Below are 19,324 nucleotides of genomic sequence, written 5' to 3'. Positions count from 1 at the left end.
GTTCTCATCGTTTCATGCTGTTATCTGCTTCTAGGTGAGCAGCTACAGTCAAACTCCTTTAACCCTTCGATGCACGAGTGATTGGACCCAACACTCTTCCAGAAGTGGGTCAAACAGGACAATGTTTCAGAGAATCAATGTGTTTTTATGCCATTTTTGTCAGTTATGTTAAGAATAATCATATAAAGTAAATTCTGTTTTGTATTTTTGTCAACACAACAATCATTTGAGTTGATTTAATTATTTTTATTTTTCACTTTTTTACATTTTGAAAACATTAATGATTGAGACATGATAATATACATGATAACACACACACACATTGAGATCAGAAAATAAGGAATCATTTTAGTCGTGAAAAGGTCGACAATCGAAACACAAAGCAAACTGTCAAACCAGAATCAAAAATGTAAAAATGTACATACCTGTTATGTGAATAATGAGATGGCAGGAGGAGCAGGTGAAGCTCAATGGCGTGAATTATGTGATTTTTAATTTAAACGACATGTTGAATAAAAGTCCCTCCTTTCCTTAATAACATTATTATAATTGTGAACAAATTATTTTAAAAAGTTTGTCAGGTCCAAATTAACTGTTCTGTTTATCTCTGTGTCAGAATTCTGACAGTTGGTTCAGCTTCAAACGAGGTTTGTCAGCCAATAGTATCACACAGTTTGTATCATGTGGTGTCTGCAGTGTTTCCCCTAGAATTTTTTTCAGGCCCGGTGGTACCCACCGGAAAAGCCCTAAACAGACGAGACGCAAAATACAGCAATAACAAACATTACATTAAAAATCATTGTAGGCCTATATTGCTGAATGATATCACTTAAATTAAATCATTAGGCTTAATCTAACCTTTAATCAAAGTTGCATGGGCCTGAAAGGCTGCAGCGTGGTGGTCTGAACCCATATGAGCATGGGTTTTGCTGGGTCAACGTTACCAGTCGGTCCGGGCCCGCGGGCACCCGCCAGACGGGGGTCGGCAGTCGCACCGTTGTCAGGGGCAGTAACGGTCCTCGAGCAGCCCCCCTCTCCACTGCAATCTGCCCCCCTTTCTTCCGTCTCACCTGCACCTGTCATTTTTTCTGGAGTTGCCTCTGTTACTCTCCCTTCATCTATTTTCCTTGGCTCCGGAGTCTGGCAGAAGAATTTCTTTATATTAAGTTGTCTGTCACCCGCGATATTTTTTCTTTTCTTCGGCAGCGCCATAGTTGGTTAGCAAACAAACCTTAAACATCCCAGAATATATGCCAGCGCTCTCAGCAGCGGTTCTCGCATCGTTACTAGGCAATGAAGCAGGTTGACTCGCGTTGCGCTGCACAGAGGCGGTCCTAATGCAAATGATTATTGATTTATAAATTAATTGATAGGTGGCGTATTTTTGGCATATTGATTTTTTTTTGGCCTGGCAGCAGGTCTCCTTGGCCTCGCGGCCCACCAGGCCTGTACAATGGTAGGGGAAACATTGTGACTGTGTGATGTAGTTGCCAGTTTGTGGTGGAAAAGATTAACGTTTAGGCAGCTACCGTTGAACTTGATGTGGCATCAATTTCAAAACCATCTGTCTTTCTACAGCAGACAGACAGTTTGATTTAAGGGCCATCTTTACAGAGATGAAATACTTCTTTAACTGTTCTGTTCCACTGTCACACACACCTTCAGGGGTGATATCTTCAGTGAGAGTCGTTCCACAGCGCTAATGAATGGAAACATTCTCTCAGTGAAAGTGTGTGTGAAGGTGTGTAGGTGTGTGTTAGTATCAGGATCAGAGAACGACAACTTTCCTCTGGTCCAGTCCAGATTCACTCTGATCCTCTGGAGCTTCTTCTGCATTGCGAGACCAGTGATTGGATCTGGTGCTGACCACACTCTGTATTTACCTTTGGTTAACATTATACTCCATAAACCAGATACTCTGGATATCTTCCTCTGAGCAGACTCTGCACACACACCCAGTATCCAGAATATGCTGTCTCCAACCTCGACGTCCCAGCTGTGAGTCCCTGAGTTAAAGCCCTCAGAGCCCAGGACAACCCTGTAATAATCAAACCTCTCTGGATTATCAGGAAGTCTCTGTCCTGGTCCTCCTCTCACACTGCTCAGATCTTCAGATAGGATGAGTTTTGGATAAGCAGTGTTTGGGTCCAGAACCACAGGAGTGTAGGAGACCATGTCCTTCATCTTGTTCCAGATGTTGAAGCTCAGGTTGCCCAGGTGTTTGGCCTGGTCTATCAGAGCTCCTGAGGGCAGCTGTGGATCCTCCAGCAGGGGGCGCTGCTGGACTCTTTCCACTGCAGCCTTGTAGTTGTGCAGGAATGAGACGTCTTCAGCTCTCAGCTGCTCCTCTGTGGCTCTGACTGTGTGTGAAAGAGCTGCTATCTCTCTGCTCAGAGCCTCCATCTGCTCCTTCATCATCTGACTCTTCTGCTCCTCTTCCTCCCTCAGTGCAGCCATCCTGGCCTCCTCTTCCTCTTCTAGAAACTGGTGCAGCTTCTTAAACTGATCCTTAATCTGCCTCTCTGTGTGTCGGGCCTGGACCTTCATGTGTTCTGCGGTCTGATCAAACTTCACTTTAACTTCTTCAAAAACCTTTAACTTCTTCTTTAAAGGCTCCAGAGTTTCCTGAAGTTTCTTCTTGTGTTGTCGTGCAGCTTCATCGACGGGTCTGAATCCTGTGGTTGGTGTGTTGTTCTGAGTCTCTGCAGACGACACACACCGGCTGCTGATGGTCCAGACAGAAGAGTTTGAGTTTCTCAGAGTGCCGACTGCAGAGATCCTCTGAAGCTCTCTGATCTCTCTCCTGTAAGAAGGTCTCACACAGGTTCTTTAACGCCAGGTTTACAGCTGGTCGGTCCCTTGAAGATCTTTTCCTACAAACTGGACACTCTCGTGTTTGTCTCTCTGTCCACCAATACTGCAGACAGTCTTTACAGAAGCTGTGGCTACATGACAGAACGACAGGCTCTCTGAAGACATCATGACACACCGGACAGCAGAGATCCTCCTCTAACCTGGCAGCCATTTTAGTCTCTGAGTGACGCTGTGAACACAGCAGACAGTACAGTCAGTCACAGCTCCACTTCCTCCTTCACTTCACTGAAGTTTACTTTCAGTTCTGGTTCTAATTGGACTCACCTTCATTGTGTGAAGTGTCTTCAGTGTTGTAGTTTCCTCCTCCTCTCTCTTGTAGATGAACTCACTCAGAGGATGTTGTTATTTCAGTCTGAAGGTGGATCTGATCGTCTATCTGTGGTTCTGCACTGAAGAGACAAACACACACACACACACACATGCCGTTTCCTGATTTGTCTCATGTGAGTCAGACGAGGGCGGAGCTTTGTCAGACCTCTGCTGAATGCTGTTGGGTTCACATGTGACTCAGGGGAGTGTTTCAGTCCAAAATCAGCCAATGACGATCTTTCTCTTCTGATTGACGTTATATTTTGGTGAAACATGGGGAGAGTCTGAAGGTGGAGAACTTAAGTGGTTTTAATTATCTGCTCACATGAAAATACTTTATTATAACAACGTTATCATCTAATTTACTCACCAACGTTACGTCCTGAATGTCTGATGCTTCAATTATTTTTACTCTAACAACAATTTGATTTAATTACCTTGTATCTAATTTGTTGTTTTTGTATATGACATCTCAATAACAAATCTAATTTTCATTACTCCATCATTTATTCATCATTTAACAGGATGTGCAGGGAAGTGTGGTCATTCTTTGACTGGGAACATAAAAAACAATTAAGATTCAATAAAAGTGTCCATCAGTCATTTTGTATGTTCAGATGCAGAGTGTGGAGGAGAACATCAAGCCTTAGCTCAGTCATATCAAAGTTGTAATTGCAAGAAAATAAAAACAAAAAACAATTAATTTAAAACCATCTTTGTCTCCAGAGCAGCTCCGTGCGTCAAAAAACAAAAACAGTGGTGCCCTCTCCAGCTGCAGCTACACTGGCTCATGATAGTTTAGAATATTTGTATCAAAAAGCCAACGAGGATGCCAAAAATCAGCAAAAAATTCTATAAATTAATATATGATCGCCATCTCTTGCTGGGATTATGATCATCCAGTGACTTCAGTTTCATAGACACGACTACTTGGAAGTGTTTACATAGCCTCATAGTTCTACGCTGACAAGACCCAGTTGTTATGAATTCTCCTAGCATCACAAGCCGACAGAGTAGCAAGCGGAGGTGTTGTGACCAAAGGCAGAAGCGTGGCTGTCGGGAGGACTAACTGCTAAGCTAAAAGCTAACCCCTATAAAACGCCACTTCCATCTATCTTCTTCTCAATTGTTCGTTCCCTGGAGAACAAAATAGATTATCTGCAGCTGGAATTAACAAATAAACGAGAGACGAGGAACTGTTGCGCAACAATTCTGACAGAGACATGGCTAAACTCATCAATCCCAGACAATATTGTCAGCTTCGAGGGACTGGCTACATTTCGTGCTCAGAGGAGCTGCGCACTCAGCAGTAAATCCCAAGGGGGTGGTCTATGTATTTACATCAACAACAACTGGTGTAAAAATGCTAAGTTTGTCTCAAGCCATTGCTCACCGGACATTGAGCTATTGAATGTAAACTGCAGACCATTCTATCTGCCCAGGGAGTTTACCTTAGTTTCCATCACTGCTGTGTATGTGCCCCTCAGCGCTGACACTAAAGAGGCCATGAAATTTCCATACCGACTATCAGTGAGTTGCAATCTACTCATACTTGGGGGCTTTTTCATTGTCGCTGGGGATTTCAACCAGGCCAACATGAAGTCAGTTCTCCCACATTTCCACCAGCATGTGGACTGTGCAACTAGGAGAGTGAATACATTAGACATGGTTTACACAACCATGATGCATTCAGAGCAGCCCCCCTCCCCCATCTTGGCTCTTCAGACCATTTATCTGTTATGCTAATTCCAGCATGTAGGCCACTGCTGATCAGAGGAAAACCTACGGTGAGGCAGGTGAGGGTGAGGTCTGAGGAGGCTATGGAGGCACTACAGGACTGTTTTGAGTGTACTGACTAAGATATGTTTAAAGCAGCTGCCACTTACAAATATCACATCAACATAGATGAGTATGCCATGTCTGAGTCAGCCGACATCAACAAATGCACGGAGGACGTCAGCGCTAGCAAATCCATCGCCAGCCGAGCCAACCAAAAACCCTGGATGACATTTAATCCAAAACTCCCTTTTAACGCTACTTAATTTTGCCTCTTGTATTACAAGGCCCAACCACAGTTTGTATCATGTGGTGTCTGTTTGTTGTAGTTGCCAGTTTGTGGGGGAAAAAAAGCTGCAACACAACATTGTTCGTCACCATCCAGCCGCCTCGCTGTCTCCCCTTTCAGAACTTTGTCTGAGCCAAAATCAAGCCCTGGCTAATCCTGTGCAGCGCTGTGCACTCTGGTTGTTGTAGTCTTTCTACCTTTGAGTAGAAGTGAACTCCACAGCCCTTTTACTCTGTTTTCTCTGCTCATGTAGCATCAAGTTGAATCAAAATATTTGACTTTCTACTGCAGAGAGATTTGATTAATTAATTTGTCCTCAGTAAGGTACTGAGAGTTTAGTCACACTGACTGAAGACAGATGCAACTGTTTATAACCCAAAATCAAGCCCCCTGTGCATGCTGAAGTTTACTTTGACGTATATATATATATATACATATATATATATATATATATATATATATAGTTCTATATATGTAAAATGGGTAATTGTTCAGAGTGAAGTAATTGTATTGTCTACTTTTATACATTTATACTAATGTTCTGCTTTTATTTCATTTATTTCAATCCAAATCCACTATATGATCACAATGAACATTGTATTGCATGAAATATAATTGTAGGATTGTGGGTGTTCCTCAGAACGGGGAAAGATCGACTGCAGAGACCGAGCTCGTGCTGTCCTGTCAGCACAAAGAACCGTTACTGATCCATTTTCCTATCAGCCAAGTGCCCAATAAACCTGCTGTCAAACTTGAACTGCTCCGAGTGATTCCTTAGGCAGAAGACATCACACAGTGGTCACATATTGTCTTCATTCATTGTTTGATTAATTTTCTCATTCTCTCAAAATGATATTTGAAGTTTTGACCCTCTATGTGGGGAGAAACATCAGAGATTAATTTCTTCAGTCAACAACATCACATGAACCCAAACTGAGACGTCCACCTTAAATACAGAACGGCTCCTCCTCTAACTGAACAGACGACTGACAGCAGAGCTCAACTGATGGAGACTGAAAACAGACTTTGTTATTTTATTACATCAAAAAGGGAACGAAGAGCCATTTACAGTATCATTCAATATATGTATTTTATGACAAACATTTCATATGTGTAATAAAACTCTGATTTTATTGTTTCAAAACTTTATAATCTGGACTGAAATTTAAAAAAAACGTCTGTAGGTCTGAACAAATAAACATTAAGTTATTTATTTATTCATTTATTTGTGACCATCCTTAAATTTGGTTATTCATGGTCACACACACACACACACACACACACACACACACACACACACACATTGAGATCACAATCTAAGCAATCATTTTAGTCATGAAAAGGTTGACAATAGAAACACAAAGCAAACTGTCAAACAAACCAGAAACAAAACATGAAAAATTTACATACGTGTTTTCTGAATAATGAGACATTATTATGATTGTGAATAAATGATTTTAAAATGTTTGTCAGGTCCAAATTAATTGTTCTTTTTATCTCTGTCAGAATTCTGACAGTTGGTTCAGTTTCTAATGAGGTTTGTCAGCCAATAGTATAACACAGTTTGTATCATGTGGTGTCTGTGTGTCGTAGTTGCCAGATGGTGGGGAAACAGATTAACATTTACATAGCTAGCATTAGTAAAGTCAGCTAGTGCACAAACTGGCAACCACCTGAGGGGACAGATGATTGGATCAACAGCGGTGTTGTGACATGAATGTGATAGAGATGGAACGCCATATTTAGAGCCTGCAACACGATATTGTCTGTCACAATCCAGTCGCCTCACTTTCTCCACTTTCAGAACTTTCTCTGAGCCAAAATCAAGCCCCGTCCAATCCGGTGCAGCACTGTGCACTCTGGGTGTTGTAGTCTGTCTACCTTTTGAGTAGAAGTGAACAACAAAGCCCTTTTACTCTGTTTTCTCTGCTCATGTAGCATCAAGTTAAAAACTATTTCTCTTTCTACCGCAGAGAGAGAAAGTTTTATTTCAGGGCCGTCTTTCCAGAGATTAAATACTCCTTTACCTGCTCTGTTCCACTGTCACACACACCTTCAGGGGTAATATCTTCAGTTCATCCCCAGTGCTATTTAATGGAAACATCCTCTCAGTGAAAGTGTGTGTGAAGGTGTGTAGGTGTGTGTTAGTATCAGGATCAGAGAACGACAGATTTCCTCTGTTCCAGTCCAGATTCACTCTGATCCTCTGGAGCTTCTCCTGCACTACAAGATCAGTGTCTGGAGCTGATGGTGAGCACACTGAGTATTGACCATTGCATAACTTTATTCTCCATGATCCAGATAGTATGCGTCCCTTCCTCTTTGCAGACTCTGCACACACACCCAGTGACCAGGCTTTACTGTCTCCAACCTCGACGTCCCAGCTGTGAGTCCCTGAGTTAAAGCCCTTAGAGTCCAGCACAACCAGGTAATAATCAAACCTCTCTGGATTATCAGGAAGCTTCTGTCTCTCTCCTCCTCTCACACTGCTCAGATCTTCAGACAGGATGAGTCGTGGATGAGCAGTGTTTGGGTCCAGAACCACAGGAGTGTAGGAGACCATGTCCTTCATCTTGTTCCAGATGTTAAAGCTCAGGTTGCCCAGGTGTTTGGCCTGGTATATCAGAGCTCCTGAGGGCACCTGTGGATCCTCCAGCAGGAGGCGCTGATGGACTATTTCCACTGCAGCCTTGTAGTTGTGCAGGAATGAGACGTCTTCAGCTCTCAGCTGCTCCTCTGTGGCTCTGACTGTGTGTGAAAGAGCTGCTATCTCTCTGCTCAGAGCCTCCATCTTCTCCTTCATCATCTGACTCTTCTGCTCCTCTTCCTCCCTCAGTGCAGCCATCCTGGCCTCCTCTTCCTCTGCTAGAAACTGGTGAAGCTTCTTAAAATTATCCTTAATCTGCCTCTCTGTTTGTCGGGCCTGGACCTTTATGTGTTCTGCTGTCTGATCAAACTTCACTTTAACTTCTTCAAAAACCTTTAACTTCTCCTTTAAAGTCTCCAGAGTTTCCTGAAGTTCCTTCTTGTGTTGTTGTGCAGCTTCATCGATGGGTCTGAATCTGTGGTTGGTGTGTTGTTCTGAGTCTCTGCAGACGAGACACACCGGCTGCTGATGGTCCAGACAGAAGAGTTTGAGTTTCTCAGAGTGCCGACTGCAGAGATCCTGTGAAGCTCTCTGATCTCTCCCCTGTAAGAATGTATGACACAGGTTCTTTAAAGCAAAGTTTAAAGGTGGTTTGTCCCTTGAAGATCTTCTTTTACAAACTGGACACTCTCTGATCTCTTTCTCTTCCCAGCAGCTCTGCAGACAGTCTTTACAGAAGCTGTGGATACATGACAGGATGACAGGATCTTTAAAGATGTCAAAGCAGATAGGACAGCAGAGATCCTCCTCTAACCTGGAAGCCATTTTAGTCTCTGAGTGACACTGTCAACACAGCAGAGAGTACAGTCAGTCACAGCTCCACTTCCTCCTTCACTTCACTGAAGTTTACTTTGAGTTCTGGTTCTAGTTGGACTCACCTTCAGTGTGTGAAGCAGTGTTGTAGTTTCCTCCTCCTTTCTCCTGTAGATGAACTCACTCAGTGGTTGTTGTTAGTTCAGTCTGAAGGTTGATCTGATCGTCTGTTTGTGGTTCTGTACTGAAGAGACACACACACACACACAAACACACACAAGCCGTTTCCTGTTTTGTCTCAGGTGAGTGAGGTGAGGGCGGAGCTTTGTCACACCACTGCTGAATGCTGTTGGTTCTCATGTGACTCAGGGGAGTGTTTCAGTCCAAACTAGTGATTCATTGCTGTAAATGTAATCTGATACATTTGTTGATGTTGTGGAGGGCCTGTAGTCCAATCAGAACCAGCACCAGCACTGCCTGAACTGTAGTGTTCTCTATTATATCATAACTTATACTACAGGTTCATCATTTTCTGAAACTTATCAAGAGGAAACATTAACCTCAAAATATATTAACTTAACACCAATATCTTCATGTTCTGTTTATTTGTTGTTCAGCCTCAATCCAAAAACAAATTACAAACATTTATTTAACATAACTCATTTTAAATTATAACAACCTGTATGAAAGTATTCAGATTGAGCCACACTGAGATATTTAGATCACAATATTTGTTGTATTGAAAGACAGGAAGCAGTGAAAAAGCTGTTTCTGTTGAGCAGTTACTTTCACACAGAGTCTGTTTTGTTCACTTAATATTCATTTGTCCTCAGTAAGAGACTGAGAAAGTTTACAGCAAGCATCCAGTGGAACACAGTTAACTGCTCACCTGTCATGTTTCAGTCAACAACAGCAGGTAACTGTGTTTGTCTCTTCTTGTGTGAAGTGTTTTAATGTTTGTGAGGCTGAGGAGCAGAGAGAGGACGACACAGCCAGCTGGTTCTCACCATTTCATGCTGTTATCTGCTTCTAGGTGAGCAGCTACAGTCAAACTCCTCTAACCTTTCGATGCACGAGATTGGACCCAACACTCTTCCAGAAGTGGGTCAAACATGACATTGTGTCAGAGAATCAATGTGTTTTTTTTTTTCAATTTTCGTCAGTAATGTTAAGAGTAATCATGTATAGTAGATTCTGTTTTGTACTTTTGTCCACAGAAGAATCATTTGAGTTGATTGAGTTATTTATATTTTTCATTTGATAAAAACAGACACAGAACCACAGATACAATACACACAGTTGTGTTACCTAGATCATAAAAAGTAGCGAGATAATGTCAGCTTTATAAAATAGGCTAATTTATTGATACATGATAATAACACACACACACAGACAGACACACTGAGATCAGAAACTAAGGAATAATTTTAGTCATGAAAAGGTTGACAATAGAAACACAAAACAAACTGTCAAACAAACCAAAAACAAAACATAAAAAATGAACATATGTGTTTTGTGAATATTGAAAACATCTGCAGAGCTCGTAGAATGGTGCAGAATAAAAGTCGCTCTTTTCCTGAAAAAACATTATTGTGATTGTGAATAAACGATTTTAAAATGTTTGTTAGGTCCCAATTAATTGTTCTGTTTAACTCTGTGTCAGAATTCTGACAGTTGGTTCAGCTTCTAACAAAGTTTGTCAGTCAACAATATAACACAGTGTTGGGACCCATAGATGAAGTCATTTAATGTGAATTTCTTAATAGACTCTGAACTGAGCTCAGTGTCCCCAAATTCCCCATTATTCACACCTTGGTACAAAATTCAGCTTTGAGATACAATTGGTCAAGGTGACAGACCCCCTCTGATCAGATAGTCAAAACTCCAGCACCTTCCTTGTTGTTCCTCTCTTACTCTACACTGTCAAGAACTCCAAAATCCTTCAACCATTACAAGCTGTTATGGTAAATTTGGTTGTAGTTATTAAGTTAATTATCAATCAGAGTGATTAACACGTTATTACCTTTTTATTAGACTGAATGATTGAATTGACTATCTTTTCTCTTCTTCAAGGGTGGTGCCCCGAGGTTATCTGATGTAAATTGGATCATATTATTTATCATAATTAATAATGATCCCTGTTAATCATTAATTATTATTGATCGCCAACTTTAATCTAAAACTCCCTTATCATGTTGCATAAACACTACTTAAGTGTACCTCATGTAATGCAAGACCCATCATAATGGTGCCCCTTGTGAGGCATCAACATAATGGTGCCCCGTGTGAGGAAATGTACTGTTGGTAATCATTCATAAATGTGCAATATTACTTTCAGCATAATTTGGACAGTGCTAAAATTTTAGACTCACATCTTGAACCCTTTAGCCAAAATTCTTTACATTCAATCACTAGTCTACTACAGGAATAGACGTTGATTTATACTTACAAAAATTGCAGTGTGATGAGTATTTATTTATCAATCAAATTCAAATCCCATTTCATTAACCAAAAACCTTTAGGTTATTAACTGCAACTTTGAGCCATTTGCTACTGCTGCTATAGATTCAAGTTGAAAGTTCTCTGTAGAAAAAGTGAGAATTACAGGTCAGCATTTGAATATCCGGTATTCAATACACTGTAGTCAAGCTGTCATAATTTGATGACAGTATAATGCTCTTCCTGTTACTCACAGCGTGCAACCGGCCCTGTAATACGTAGAAGTTATATCTGGCTGTTACTGCCTTGCATTTCAAGCAAACTCCAGCGCCTTCCTTGTTCTTCCTCTTACTCTACACTGTCAAAAACTCCAAAATCCTTCAACCATTACTAGCTGTTATGGTGAATTCTGTTGTAATTATTAAGTTAATTATTAATCAGAGTTATAAACCGGTTGGTACCTTTTTATTAGACTGAATTATTGAATTGGCTAACTTTTCGCTTCTTCAAGGGTGGTGCCCCGATACAGATATTATAGTTTTTTCACTGTGAAGCTGCAACACAATATTGTTCATCACTGTATCAATGTATTGCTGAAAGAACAACACATAAACATAGAGCTGAACTGTGTTGTTTACTTCCGTGCTGCGCGCATTCGTACGGCAGCCTGCTAGGACACACATGAGTCATGACATCACACAGCTCCTCTGAGGTGCACTGACGGCCATTATCTGACCGGGGCAAGGACGGGATACGATGTCTAGAAAACTGAGCTTTCAGAGTCTCTATGACAGTGTGGCTTCTCATGTCCTTTAGCTCATCCACTTCAATGAACTTTGAGTAGTAATCCACCAGCAGAATGTACTGTTTTCCATCAAACTCAAACAGATCTTATGCCACCTCTTCAAATGGCAGCTTGGGCGTTTCCGTTGGTTTGAGGGTATGTTTGTTTTGAAAGTCAGCACACTTGCTGCAATTTCTGACCACCTCCTCAGATTCTGCACTTCTGCCTGGCCAGTAAAGCACTTCATGTGCTCGCTGTTTGCTTTTCACCATCCCCTGATGAGACTGGTGAATGAGATTCAGCATGTTCCCCCACATTGGGGGAAACCACAATGCGTAATCCTTTGTAAATGAGTCCATCAGACAAAGCAAGTTGACTTTTTGAGTCCCACTACGGCTGTACAGGCACGGGTGCATCTTGTATGCGTTCAGGCCAGCCACTTTGAATTGTCTGTAGGAGACAGCTTAGCTCCTCTTGTGTGCACTCCTTCAGTTCTGTGTATTTTTGGTTGCTGACTGAGACAAAGCTGAGCATGGAGACACATTCTAGTCAATCGATCTCTGGTTTGACTCTGAAAGCTGTGCTCTGGACAGCGTGTCAGGCAAATCCATGTCTTTTCCTCTCCTGTACTTAACTGTCAGGTCGTACCACTGTGGGCGAAGACGCATTCTCTGGATGCGCACTGGAGTGGACAGCAGCAGTTTTTTTTTGAAGATGTCTTCGAGAGGAACAACGTGACATGCGTGCCAAATATGTAGCTGTGAAACTCCGCACAGGCATGGACAAGACAGAGCATCTCTTTTTCAATTTGCGCATAGCGCCTTTCTGCATCAGTCAGTGACCTGGACGAGAAGGCTATGGGTTGCACTGGTGGACGCGTGCACAACTCCTTGAGTCTGGCGGAGGCTCTCTGCTGCAGTGGTTGCCACGCGAACTCCACATCACCCTTTAGAAGTTGATGTAGTGGAGCGTCCACTTCACTGAGGTTCGGCATGAACTTTAAGAGGTAGGTAACAAAGCCCAGAAAACGGCGAATGCCATCTTTGTCAGTTGGTTGCGACATGTGTTGCACTGCTTTGATTTTAGCTGGGTCTGGCTTGAGCCCATCAGCAGTTATCAGATGACCCACATATGGTGCCGTTGGTTGGCGGATGTGGTACTTCTTGAACTTGCAATATGTTACAGTCACCATCCAGCCACCTCACTGTCTCCTCTTTCAGAACTTTCATTGAGCCAAATCAAGCCCTGTCCAATCTGATGCAGCGATATACACTGAGTGGTGTAGTCTTTCTACCTTTTGAGTAGAAGTGAACACCACAGCCGTTTAACTCTGTTTTCTCCGCTCATGTAGTATCAAGTTTAACAATATTTGTCTACTACAAAGAGAGAAAGTTTTATTTAAGGGCCGTCTTTCCAGAGAAGAAATACTTCTTTACCAGCTCTGTCCCACTGTCACACACACCTTCAGGGGTGATATCTTCAGTTCATCCACAGGCCAAATGAATGGAAACATCCTCTCTGTGAAAGTGTGTGTGAAGTTGTGTAGGATTTTGTTAGTATCAGGATCAGAGAATGACAGCTTTCCTCCGGTCCAGTCCAGATTCACTCTGATCCTCTGGAGCTTCTTCTGCACCACGAGATCAGTGGATGGAGCTGGTAGTGACCGCACTGAGTATTTACCTTTGTATAACTTTACTCTCCATAATCCAGACAGTTTTTCTCCCTTCCTCTGAGCAGACTCTGCTAACACACCCAGTGACCAGAATATGCTGTCTCCAACATCAACGTCCCAGCTGTGTGTCCCTGAGTTAAAGCCCTCTGAGCCGAGGACAGACCACAAGATATCAAACCTCTCTGGATTATCAGGAAGCTTCTGTCTCTCTCCTCGTCTCACACTGCTCAGATCTTCAGACAGGATCAGGCCTGGATGAGCAGTGTTTGGGTCCAGAACCACAGGAGTGTAGGAGACCATGTCCTTCATCTTGTACCAGATGTTGAAGATCAGGTTGCCCAGGTGTTTGGCCTGGTCTATCAGAGCTCCTGAGGGCAGCTGTGGATCCTCCAGCAGGGGGCGCTGCTGGACTCTTTCCACTGCAGCCTTGTAGTTGTGCAGGAATGAGACGTCTTCAGCTCTCAGCTCCTCCTCTGTGGCTCTGACTGTGTGTGAAAGAGCTGCTATCTTTCTGCTCAGAGCCTCCATCTTCTCCTTCATCATCTGACTCTTCTGCTCCTCTTCCTCCCTCAGTGCAGCCATCCTGGCCTCCTCTTCCTCTTCTAGAAACTGGCGAAGCTTCTTAAACTGATCCTTAATCTGCCTCTCTGTGTGTCGAACCTGGACCTTTATGTGTTCTGCTGTCTGATCAAACTTCACTTTAACTTCTTCAAAAGCCTTTAACTTCTTCTTTAAAGGCTCCAGAGTTTCCTGAAGTTTCTTCTTGTGTTGTCGTGCAGCTTCATCGATGGGTCTGAATCTGTGGTTGGTGTGTTGTTCTGAGTCTCTGCAGACACACACCGGCTGCTGATGGTCCAGACAGAAGAGTTTGAGTTTCTCAGAGTGTCGACTGCAGACATCCTCTGAAGCTCTCTGATCTCTCTCCTGTAAGAAGGTCTCACACAGGTTCTTTAAAGCCAGGTTTACAGGTGGTTGGTTGTTTGACGATCTTTTCCTACAAACTGGACACTCTCGTGTTTTTCTCTCTGTCCACCAGCGCTGCAGACAGTCTTTGCAGAAGCTGTGGCTACATGACAGAATGACAGGCTCTCTGAAGACATCATGACACACCGGACAGCAGAGATCCTCCTCTAACCTGAAAACTATTGTAGTCTCTGAGTGACGCTGTGAACACAGCAGACAGTACAGTTAGTCACAGCTCCAATTCCTCCATACCTTCACTGAAGTTTACTTTCAGTTTTGTTTCAAGTCTGACTCACCTTCATTGTGTGCGTCTGCTGTGTTGTAGTTTCCTCCTCGTCTCTCCTGTAGATGAACTCACTCAGAGGACGTTGTTAGGTCAGTCTGAAGGTGGATCTGATCGTCTGTTTGTGGATCTATAGTATAGAGACAAACACACACACACACACACACACACAAACACAAACACACACAGACTGACACACTGTTCCTGGTTGGTTTCGTCTTAGTCAGGTCAGGGCGGAGCTTTGTCAGACCTCTGCTGAATGCTGTTGGTTCACATGTGACTCAGGGGAGTTTTTCAGTCCAACATCAACCAATGAGGATCTTTGTCTTCTGATTGAAGTTATATGTTGGTGACAGATGAGGAGAGTCTGGAGGTGGAGAACTTAGGGGGTTTTTATTATCTGCTCACATGAAAATACTTTATCATAACGACGTAATTATCTCATTTACTCACCAACGTTACTTCCTGGATGAAGGATGCTGAAATTATTTTTACTTCAACAACAATTAAATTTTTATTTTTAAATCATATCTCAATAGCAAAATATTGGAGAGTGAGTGAGAGGCAGGACAAGAGTTAATTAACAGTTTTAATAAAAACAATTAAGATTCTATAAAAGTGTCCGTCAGTCATTTTATATGTTCAGATGCAGAGTGTGGAGGAGAACATCAAGCCTTGCTCATTCAGATCAACGTTGTAATTGCCAGAAAAACAAAACAAAAAACTGTTGAATTTAAAACCATTTTTCTCTCCGGAGAAGCTCTGTGTGTTGGAAAAGGTTGTTTGTCATCTAAATCAGAAAACATCTTGTTGATCTTGGTTTGTTGTCTAATAGATAATTCTGAGCTGTAAATGTAACCAGAGCTGATGTTTGCTGCCTCCTGCAGGCCGCACAACCCAGAGGTGCAGAAAGAAAACCTGCACAACTCATCACATCCAGGCAGCTTTCAAACATGTCTGGAGCTCACTGTCACTTCATTTATGTTTCCGTTTTAATTTATTCTATTGTCTTAATTCATTGTTTGTTTAATTTTCTTTTTCTCTCATATTTAGATTTGTATTTTTGACCCTTCATGAAGAGAGAAACAGCAGAGGTAGATTCAGTTCTTCCGTCAACACCATCACATGAACCCAAACTGAGACGTCCACCTTAAATATAGAACGACTTCTCCTCTCTCGATGAACTGATGGAGACTGAAAACAGACTTCCTTAATTTATTACATCAAAGGGGGAATAAAGAGACATTTCCAGTGTTTTTAATCATTCAATATATTCATATTATTACAAATATTTCGTGAAAAATGTATAATATGGACTCAAATTTCGAACAAAGTATTTGGATCTGACCAAAAAAACATGCAGTTATTATTTGATTTATTTATTTTGGCCCATTCTTAAATCGGGTTTTTCATAGTCACACACACACATAGAGAGAGACATAGAGAGAGAGAGAGATCAGAAACTAAGAAATCATTTTAGTCATGAAAAGGTCGACAATAGAAACACAAAGCAAACTGTCAGACAAAACAAAACAGAAAAAATGGACATACGTGTTTTCTGAATGATGAGACGGCAGGAGGAGCAGGTGAAGCTTAACTACTTGAAGTCAGTGATTTTTGATTTAAATAAAAACATGTTGACGACACTTTTATATTAACAGATCATTTTAGAAATAAAACGTCTACAGAGCTCGTAGAACGGTGCAGATTAAAAGTCCCTCTTTTCCTTAAAAACATTATTATGATCGTGAATAAACAATTTTAAAATGTTTGTCAGGTCCAAATTAATTGCTCTGATTATCTTTGTGTTAGAGTTCTGACAGTTGATTCAGCTTCTAATGAGGTTTGTCAGCCAATAGTATAACACAGTGTTGGGACCCAAAGATAAAGTCATTCATTTTGGATCTCAAAATGGACTCTGAACTGAACTCAGTGTCCCAGAATTCCCATTCTTCACATATAGGTGCAAAATTCAACTTTGACCTACAATTGGTCAGAGTGACAGACTCCCCTCTGATCAGATAGTCAAAACTCCAGCACCTTCCTTGTTCTTCCTCTCTTACTCTACACTCAAGATCTCCAAAATCCTTCAACCATTACTAGCTGTTATGATAAATTTGGTTGTAGTCATTAAGTTTATTATTAATCAGAGTTATAAACACTTTATTGCCTTTTTATTAGACTAAATTTATTGAATCGGCTATATTTTCCCTTCTTCAAGAGTGGTGCCCCGAGATGATCTAACTTCAATTGGATCATATTATTTATCATAATTAATAATTATCCCTGATAATCATTCATTATTATTGATAACCACATTTAATCCAAAACTCCCTTTTAATGTTGCATAAACACTACTTAATTTTGCCTCTTGTAATACAAGGCCCAACCACAGTTTGTATCATGTGGTGTCTGTTTGCCGAGTTGCCAGTTTGTAGGGAAAAAAATTAACGTTTAGACAGATAGTGTTAGTAACGTCAGGTAGTGCACAAACTGGCAACCACCTGATGGGGCAGATGATTGGATCAACAGCAGTGTTGTGACATGATTGTGATGGAAGGAGGAGATGGAACACCACATTTAGAGCCTGAATGTGACCAATAACATCTTTAAAGAAACAACATTGTGGATATGATAAGCTGCAACACAACATTGTTCGTCACCATCCAGCCGCCTCGCTGTCTCCTCTTTCAGAACTTTGTCTGAGCCAAAATCAAGCCCTGTCTAATCCAGTGCAGTGCTGTGCACTCTGGTTGTTGTAGTCTTTCTACCTTTGTGTAGAAGTGAACACTACAGCCCTTTTACTCTGTTTTCTCTGCATGTAGCATCAAGTTGAATCAAAATATTTGACTTTCTACTGCAGAGAGAGAAAGTTTTATTTTAGGGCCGTCTTTCCAGAGATGAAATACTTCTTTAACTGCTCTGTTCCACTGTCACACACACCTTGAGGTGTGATATCTTCAGTGGGAGTTCATCCACAGTGCAAATGAATGGAAACATCCTCTCAGTGAAAGTGTGTATGAAGGTGTGCAGGTGTGTGTTAGTATCAGGATCAGAGAACGACAGCTTTCCTCTGGTCCAGTCCAGATTCACTCTGATCCTCTGGAACTTCTTCTGCACTCCGAGAAAAGTTGCTGGAGCTGATGGTGACTCTACTAAGTATTGATCATTGGATGACATTATACTCCATAATCCAGACACTGTGCTTGCCTTGCTCTGAGCAGATTCTGCACACACACCCAGTATCCAGACTGTACTGTCTCCAACCTCAACGTCCCAGCTGTGAGTCCCTGAGTTAAATCCCTCAGAGCCCAGGACAGAGCTGTAATAATCAAACCTCTCTGGATTATCAGGAAGCTTCTGTCTCTCTCCTCCTCTCACACTGCTCAGATCTTCAGACAGGATGAGTTCTGGATTAGCAGTGTTTGGGTCCAGAACCACAGGAGTGTAGGAGACCATGTCCTTCATCTTGTTCCAGATGTTGAAGCTCAGGTTGCCCAGGTGTTTGGCCTGGTCTATCAGAGCTCCTGAGGGCAGCTGTGGATCCTCCAGCAGGGGGCGCTGCTGGACTCTTTCCACTGCAGCCTTGTAGCTGTGCAGGAATGAGACGTCTTCAGCTCTCAGCTGCTCCTCTGTGGCTCTGACTGTGTGTGAAAGAGCTGCTATCTCTCTGCTCAGAGCCTCCATCTTCTCCTTCATCATCTGACTCTTCTGCTCCTCTTCCTCCCTCAGTGCAGCCATCCTGGCCTCCTCTTCCTCTGCTAGAAACTGATGAAGCTTCTTAAACTGATTCTTAATCTGCCTCTCTGTGTGTCGGGCCTGGACCTTCATGTGTTCTGCTGTCTGATCAAACTTCACTTTAACTTCTTCACAAAGCTTTAACTTCTTCTTTAAAGGCTCCAGAGTTTCCTGAAGTTTCTTCTTGTGTTGTCGTGCAGCTTCATCGATGGGTCTGAATCTGTGGTTGGTGTGTTGTTCTGAGCCTCTGCAGACGAGACACACCAGCTGCTGATGGTCTAGACAGAAGAGTTTGAGTTTCTCAGAGTGCAAACTGCAGATACCTTCTGAAGCTCTCTGATCTCTCTCCTGTAAGAAGATCTCACATAAGTTCTTTAACACCAGGTTTACAGGTGGTATTTCCTTTGAAGATCTTCTCTCACAAACTGGACACTCAGGTTTTTGTCTCTCTGTCCAACAATTCTCCAGACAGTCTTTACAGAAGCTGTGGCTACATGACAGAACGACAGGCTCTCTGAAGACACCATGACACAACGGACAGCAGAGATCCTCCTCTAACCTGGAAGCCATTTCAGTCTCTGAGTGACGCTGTCAACACAGCAGAGAGTACAGTCAGTCACAGCTCCACTTCCTCCTTCACTTCACTGAAGCTTACTTTGAGTTCTGGTTCTGGTCACACTCACCTTCAGTGTTGAGCTTCTCCAGTGTTGTAGTTTCCTCCTCCTCTCTCCTGTAGATGAACTCACTCAGAGGACGTTGTTAGTTCAGTCTGAAGGTGGATCTGATCGTCTGTTTGT

General features: G+C 42.2%; 3 protein-coding genes and 1 pseudogene across 3 annotated transcripts; all 4 read right to left on the bottom strand.

Annotated features, from left to right (window-relative positions):
* Positions 1–236: 236 nt before the first annotated feature.
* Positions 237–3,293, bottom strand: LOC115571202 (nuclear factor 7, brain-like; annotated as a pseudogene).
* A 2,954-nt stretch (positions 3,294–6,247) lies between these two features.
* Positions 6,248–8,911, bottom strand: LOC115571404 (nuclear factor 7, brain-like). The gene is made up of 2 exons (XM_030400812.1): positions 8,774–8,911; positions 6,248–8,678 (listed from the first exon to the last, which is right to left on the bottom strand). Exon 2 carries the CDS (start codon positions 8,658–8,660, stop codon positions 7,272–7,274), a length of 1,389 nt encoding a protein of 462 aa, XP_030256672.1. The 5' UTR covers positions 8,661–8,678; positions 8,774–8,911; the 3' UTR covers positions 6,248–7,271.
* Positions 8,912–13,248: 4,337 nt separating this feature from the next.
* Positions 13,249–14,811, bottom strand: LOC115571445 (nuclear factor 7, brain-like). Its single transcript, XM_030400873.1, has 2 exons — positions 14,803–14,811; positions 13,249–14,707 (listed from the first exon to the last, which is right to left on the bottom strand). Exons 1-2 carry the CDS (start codon positions 14,806–14,808, stop codon positions 13,304–13,306), a joined length of 1,410 nt encoding a protein of 469 aa, XP_030256733.1. The 5' UTR covers positions 14,809–14,811; the 3' UTR covers positions 13,249–13,303.
* Positions 14,812–16,250: 1,439 nt separating this feature from the next.
* On the bottom strand, positions 16,251–19,112 carry LOC115570848 (zinc-binding protein A33-like). The gene has a single exon (XM_030399609.1). It carries the CDS (start codon positions 19,095–19,097, stop codon positions 17,703–17,705), a length of 1,395 nt encoding a protein of 464 aa, XP_030255469.1. The 5' UTR covers positions 19,098–19,112; the 3' UTR covers positions 16,251–17,702.
* Positions 19,113–19,324: the final 212 nt, after the last annotated feature.

Source organism: Sparus aurata, chromosome 20, assembly GCF_900880675.1.
Source record: "Sparus aurata chromosome 20, fSpaAur1.1, whole genome shotgun sequence".
Taxonomy (NCBI): domain Eukaryota; kingdom Metazoa; phylum Chordata; class Actinopteri; order Spariformes; family Sparidae; genus Sparus; species Sparus aurata.
This window is presented reverse-complemented; position numbering and strand designations above follow the sequence as displayed.